This window comes from Cebidichthys violaceus, unplaced genomic scaffold (assembly GCF_023349555.1).
Source record: "Cebidichthys violaceus isolate CVI_PGR_0920_01 unplaced genomic scaffold, fCebVio1.0.p SCAF_17, whole genome shotgun sequence".
Lineage (NCBI taxonomy): Eukaryota > Metazoa > Chordata > Actinopteri > Perciformes > Stichaeidae > Cebidichthys > Cebidichthys violaceus.
Window position 1 is genome coordinate 2,764,077 of NW_027176340.1, and position 6,956 is coordinate 2,771,032.

Sequence of the window (6,956 nt, forward strand, 5' to 3'; positions counted from 1 at the left end):
GTCATTACTTTTGTACTTTTATTTATAAATGTCATTTCAAATATTCACAGTGTGTAACACAAGGTCATCGTAGTAAAAGCTTTAAAAAATATTTGGTCTTTTAAAAAAAGTGACACACACACTATATATATATATATATATATATACCTCAATGCACAAACACTGGAAGACATAAGCTAATATACATATACAGGCTCGTCCCTTTAAACGTGACACTATAGACTTTGCATACCACTTAAAAAAAAACAAAGCATGTTAAGGTCCACTTCATTGTTTGAGGTTTTTAACAGTGTAAACAAAACAAAACAATAATATGAATGTCATTTTGGATTATGCTGCGGCGATTTATTTATTATTCTTTATAAATATGTAGGCATACATTAGGTGTAGACTGACAGATACTCACACATTTTCAAAGTAAGTAATAGAATGTCTTTTTTTTCCAGGAAGCGTTAGTACACTGCTCCTGATACGTTTGTTTTATAAGTAAAGGCAATCGTGTATTTGCATCAGTAACCTGAGCATGATAAGAGGGAACACCTGAGGGAACACCTGAGGGAACACCCTGGTGACTACCTCAGGAAATAAAATGACCATACATGTGTCCATAGAGAAGGAATTAACTCTAAAAACACACACACACACACACACACACACACACACACACACACAGAGTTCATTTGCATAAATGAAAGTCCATCTTTGCGAGGTCGATCAGCAGGGGAGCGAGGCTGAAGGGTGATCAAGAACCCGGGTTGGGTCGCTGGACTCCGAACGCCGTGATGAAGACATTGACCACGACTATGACGAAGACGGAGGCCGTGGCGACGTTCTCCAGGATGTTCAGCTTGTAGTGCATGCTTTCATCGTTCAGGTTCCACTTGACTGACGGGAACAGAAAATGAAACGTGAAGGCATTATTGAGGTTTTTGCCAAGTCAGGAGGAGCGTCCTCCTTCCCACCACGACACACACACACACACACACACACACACACACACACACACACACACACACACACACACACACACACACACACACACACACACACACACTGTCCCGTCAGATTAGCGGTGGAGTAATCATTACTGAGCAGATGTACATTAACAGCACCTGACAGCGCTTCCCTCAGGTGATAATTAGCTTTTCTCTCAGCTAGCAGTCAGATCTGGAGTTTTTACTGGCCATCTTTGAATTGGCAAATCTCCAAAGACATTTTTCCCCCAAAAGTTAAGAGAGCACTTTAAAATTGGAAACGGCTGAAGGCAGAGGCGTTTCTCCCTGCTGTGTGTCTCTCTGAGCTCTAAGTCACAGTATTGTTCTCTGTTAGAATAAGATAAGAATAAAAGGGAGGAGGAGGGAGCACACCGCTGTGTGGCAACACAAACTAGTGCTCCAACGTTTATGACCTTAAATAAGATCAATTAGAAGAATAGATTTGTGGTCGTACAGAAAAATGACAATGTCAAAATGAAATTTCTGCATGAGTGATATCGACACTGAAGTCACACACACACACACACACACACACACACTGTTACAGGGGGTTTTTTTGCGGTTGTAACCGCAGGCCAAAAAGTTGCACATATGACTTAGTGAGGCTGCGTGCATGTGTAACTTCAGTGTCTCTCAAAGCGTGGGAGGTTTGGCTACTGAGTTTCACACTCGGGTTTTCTGCACAGAATTCAAATATACTTTACACAACGTTGCAACAGAAGACATTAATTAACACGTTTTGTGTGCAGCAGAAACAAAACACAACACATAATATATATATATATATATATATATATTTTGGTATCACTGTAAATCTTCTCATTTGTGAATGCTAAAGCGGGCCGAAATAGATTCCACACTCACCTATGAAGATGAGCAGAACTCCCACTATGATCTGCAGGATGAGGGAGATGCTAATGAGGGTGATGAGGGGCACGTAGAAGGTGAAACCCGGTCCTTGCTCCATTACGGCCTTCAGCTGCGAGGCGTTGGCCATCAGCAGAGCGATATCCAGCATGCTCTCTGCTGCGCTCTTCTTATTGGCATAGTGGTTCATGTTCAGAGGCCCCTGTTGCCTCCTCCGGGGGCCCTGCAGCGCGACCTGAACACATAACAGGAACAATGACATCGGTGTATGACGGGTGGAGATGTGACACCTCAAAAAGCTTGGTCAGGCATATCTCTTGCATTTATTCTAATATCATCAAACGTGACCTCTTTTGAACTTTTGAAATGGCGCCTCTCTGTCAGTGAACTGCTGGGATCGAAACAAAAACTGTGACCTTCTTTTTTTTTTCTTTCACAACTGTGACGCTGAATTAGCAAAAGCACCTAAACTACAGAAACTTGGGTAAACGTGGAATTTAAAGTCTTTAACACGGAGGAAATGAAAGCAGTGCGCTGCTGAGGTCTTGTAAACATGTGAATGAATAGAAAGTGTGATTTCCCCCTTTATAGGAAATATGTAGCTGGATTGTGTGACAGACTTTTTCCATCAAAACTAACAGTCCAACGTCATAACCAACACCATACGGACGTACTTTCCCACATGACAATAAATGATATCGCAACCGATCGGCATGACAAAACTAAGTCCCAGAGCATCATGTGGTGTGGTGCAGGGGTAGAGCAAAGACTCAAGCGCAGACACTGGAGACGAGGTGGAAGGCAAGGTCATTTTACTCACACACACAAAAAAAAAAAAACTGAACATACACGGGAACTCAAAAACAACTCCAACAGGGAAAAAGGGAAAAGTCACAAAGCATGGGACGTGGAGGGAACAGGAACACAAACGATCCGACAACCCGAACAGGGAAGCAGGGGAGCGTACATGAGAGGGGTTGGCAGAGGGGAAACCAGGTGATTGGGAAACAGGTGTAATGAATGAGGGCAATCAGGAAACACACTCAGACACAGAGGGTACATCTCAAGTCTCTTAATTGTCATTTCCTGGTTCCTCTCTCCTCGCGTGGTTTCCTCCATGCGCACCCTGGTGGGAGGGACCGAGACGCAAGGAAAGGACCCAAGTGAGGGAAACGGGGATGCGATTAAGAGACTTGGGATGTACCCGGAGACGCAGGAGGGAGCCGGGGAGGAGACCAGGGGGCGGAGCTACACAGACAGGAACAACAGGGGCCAAAAGCCCAGTCCTGACCCAGATTTGTGCAATCAAATTTGTGTTTGCTATGAAAGCTATTCATGGAAGTGAAAGTGTCCAGTGTCCTTATTCCAAAACTGGAACACCCGTGTGGAAGGTCACCGAGTTGGTTTCAGTCCAACGGTCAAAAATAATTTTGTCACGCCGCAATCTTGGCTTCAGGCTGACCTGGTCACACATCTGAAACGGGAGGCCGGCCTCCACCCAAAGGTGTTTGATAAAGTGAGTGATTAGGCTCTTTCAAATACACCAAACATACAGCAAGCACATGTGAAGCATGTACTTATTAACAATAATCAAGCATGGTATTATTAAATATGCTGTGCAATAAGCAGTGATGTGGAAAGTCAGAGGAAGCAGAAATGAATGTGCCACTAACACTCAAGTGGACTCATCTATTCAGGAAGAGGAGGGTGAGGAATCTATTTCCTTCCTTTTTTGTAGAACCGCAAAGAAATATGTTGTGTTTGTCGTGCAGGAGAGATGAGTCTGGTCATTTAAAAAACAGATTTTAAATATTACATCAAAGGGAAACCAGGGCGGAGTGTCGTTTAGAGAAGCCAGCAGTACCGGCCCTTGAGGGTCGACTCAAAGCGTTCCCGTTTCTTCACCTCTGAAAACCTGCCAAGCCAAAGAGGACACAAAGCGGCGTTGGGGTGAACCAGCAGACGGGCGCCAGGGTCACTAGCTGTCGCTCACTCGCTGCCACGACTTCATTTCCTTTGTTTTTGTAGCTGCCTTCTATCCCCACAGGGCTGCCTATGCGTCGAGTTTTCCAAGGAGTGGCGATCTCTCTTTTCCCATATGTGCGATGTGGTGTTTGAGAAGCCCACAGATATTATATGTGATATTGAGTTCTTGATTACCTGGGAGGCTTGCTGCCCCCCCGAAGAAGTTACTGGTAATGTTTAATATATAACACAATATTTCCAATATTCATTTTTAGCATTAAAGGTTATATAGAAGCTCTGAAACAAGTAGTTATTATTTCGCAGTATCTATATGTCAGTGATTATTGTTTGGGTTAATCTATATTGGTTATTCTTTTTTTTAAAAGTAAGAAAAAAACAGGGCCACATGTTCCCAGAACAGAAGATGACGTCTTCAAATTGCTTGTGTTCAACTAAAAATCAAAGTTATTATTAGTTATAAAGATATTCCATTTAAAAGTATGTAAAAATGAGTTAAAAGAGAGAAGTTAAAAAAAAGCACTTCAATAATCAAACAATAAAAGTAGCTGTAGATTAATTTTGTTTGAAGTTAATCCAGTCACTCAATTTACAACCACTTCCCTTTTAAAGTTTCAAATTGACACAAAATGTACTTTGATACATTTTACCACGCTCATTGATACCTTGTTCTGCATTACGGTTATTATCAGCTAATACCAGGTCTTTCGGGGGACTTCCACAGTACCAGGACTTTACTAAAACTACACAGAGACGTATTGTTGAGGGGCTTTCAGGCGTGTGGTGTCGTTCCTGAATGTGACCACAGATACGACCTTTAAACTCAACTCATCCCTGATCTGGGTCACTGGCTGAAGCTCAGCTCACCTGGCTTCCTGTAGGAACTAACCGACACACACACACACACACACACACACCTCGTCTATTATTAAGTGTAAACTGAGCCACAGTAGAGGCCAGCGGGGAGACAAGACTACACGAACAACGAGTTACATTGTAATCCACGAAACACTGAAACTAGCGCTAATCCGCTAACCGGTCACATTAGTTACCGTAATGACTGTAAAACACGTATTCGGTTCGCCGACAACAAAATAGCATTATGATGTGTGAATTATGATGTGGAAGAGATGCATGAAAACCAGTTATCTCAAAGCGTTACTGGTGTCTGTGAGGGGTTTAGCCTCGACTGAGCCTGACGGGACATCGGGAGCCTTTTGCACCAGTGAGCAGGAAGCATGCCCCTTTGTAACGGGCACTAGTGCTGCCTTCACTTACCTCCTCCGCCCCGCCGCCTCGGTCTGGATGGCCGTTCATCTCCAAATGTTCCGTAGCCATCCTGTTAGTAACCGCGAAGTACCCCGAATCGGTCGGTGTATTTATATATAGTGTGAGCTTTAAAAAAAGGCTGTGTATACTAATAAAAGAAAAAAAGCAAAAAGCTGCAGTGTCGACAGAAGGGGGGAGAAGAGCTCCAGGCTACCGCCCCTCCAACTTAGGGGCGAAACGTCCTTTAAAAAAATGTGGTTGTTAGGAGAAGTTTGAGCTGCTCACTAGCGATGCTATCTACGGGGTTATGACTACCTACAGCTGAACTGAAGCCCTGATGTAATGTGTGAGATAAGCAGTGCTTTCACTTGGACTGTAACCACTGTCATCATCGACTGTAAAGACCGTGAATGGGAGCGTAACTCTTTACTGCCACCCTGCGTATTAGTGCGGTACTGCACGCAAGAGGCTCAACTCCTTTTTTTTTGTTTTTTTGGAAGTCGACAGCATGCTACGGTTTGTCATAACTTGGATTAAACCCGAATTTGTTTCACGATATCCGCCATGTAAACGTACCATCAGCTGATAGTAAAGATGTTACAGCTACGTTTTGTCACAGAGCAGTGTAGAATTTAATTTAAGTGTATGCTTATTACGTTACAAAAACAAATACATGTAATCAATAAAACACAGGAGTTCTCCAAGGCCCCTGTGGATCTCCCAGCAGTAACACCAACACTAATTGGATTTAATGGAACAAAAATAAAAATAAATAAATTGATTACAACATGAATTTGGCGTAGTTTAGATATTCACCTCTGCACCAATGACAATTCAAAGTTCTTACTTGAAAGCTAGGAGTTATTTATAGAGATTAAGCAATTATACCAGAGATCATTTTATTTCTGTACCATATGATGAATGGTAATAATACTATATGGATGTTACTATAACCATCAGGGTTTATTAACATTAGTTGTAAGCAGCTGAAAGCTATAGCTAGCGACTGGCGCAGTGACTTTGTGTTCATCAGTGTGGCCGTTCAGCCTCTGACTGGCCTCATCATTCAAAAGAAACTCCAGTTCTTTCAGTTGTCTTCCTCCAGCCTCTCTCCTTTTTCAATTCAATTCAATTTATTTTTGTACAGTATATAGCCCAAAAATCACAAATCACACATTTGCCTCAGAGGGCTTTACAATCTGCACACATGGGACATCCTCTGTCCCAGGACCCTCACGTCGGAACAGGAAAAACTCCCTAAAAAAGAAGAAGAAGGAAGAAACCTTAGGGAGAGCAACAGAGGAGGGATCCCTCTCCCAGGACAGAAGTGCAATAGATGTCACGTGTACAGAATGAACAACATAACAAAGTTACATCACATTCAATGCATTTGACAGAACCACGGCAGGAGGCAGGACCAGGGTCCAGGTGCAACCCTGACCCACATCTTACATCTTGTGCACGAGAGCACGAGAGGAACGGGTCGAAGCAAGCTACTCTTTATGTTTCATAATCACATTTTCTTATGAGAAGTTAAAAACACAATGATTAAAAAACATGTTCTGTATTTCGTTTACATGAAGGTCAACAAAGAAATGATCTTAAAGACAAAGCCTCATTGTTTGAACAATATATTCAATGATGTGATGCAGGACACTGCCCTTAATCTGGGCTCTGTGGGTTTAGTGATGACATCATCATAATATATAATTATAACATCCCCAAACTGGTTTATGTTACCAAAAAAAAAAAAGTATTAGAAAAGCTAGCAGTCACGATGATCTCTTCTTTATAAATAAGCTCTTGGTGTTTACCTTGTACGTTTTAAATGTCACATTTATT

General features: G+C 42.4%; 1 protein-coding gene across 1 annotated transcript; it reads right to left on the reverse strand.

Moving 5' to 3' along the window:
- Positions 1 to 4: 4 nt before the first annotated feature.
- Positions 5 to 5,499, reverse strand: ninj1 (ninjurin 1). The gene is made up of 3 exons (XM_068712084.1): positions 5,124 to 5,499; positions 1,860 to 2,097; positions 5 to 885 (listed from the first exon to the last, which is right to left on the reverse strand). The coding sequence occupies exons 1-3, from the start codon at positions 5,181 to 5,183 to the stop codon at positions 743 to 745; spliced, it is 441 nt and encodes a 146-aa protein (XP_068568185.1). The 5' UTR covers positions 5,184 to 5,499; the 3' UTR covers positions 5 to 742.
- Positions 5,500 to 6,956: the final 1,457 nt, after the last annotated feature.

Bases quoted from the DNA above. Each gene is read 5' to 3' on its own strand.
- ninj1 (XM_068712084.1), bottom strand. From the start codon at position 5,183: ATGGCTACGGAACATTTGGAGATGAACGGCCATCCAGACCGAGGCGGC. The intron at 2,098-5,123 runs GTAAGTGAAGGC...TTATGTGTTCAG, and splicing joins GAGGCGGCGGGGCGGAGGAG to GTCGCGCTGCAGGGCCCCCG. The intron at 886-1,859 runs GTGAGTGTGGAA...TGTTCCCGTCAG, and splicing joins AGTTCTGCTCATCTTCATAG to TCAAGTGGAACCTGAACGAT.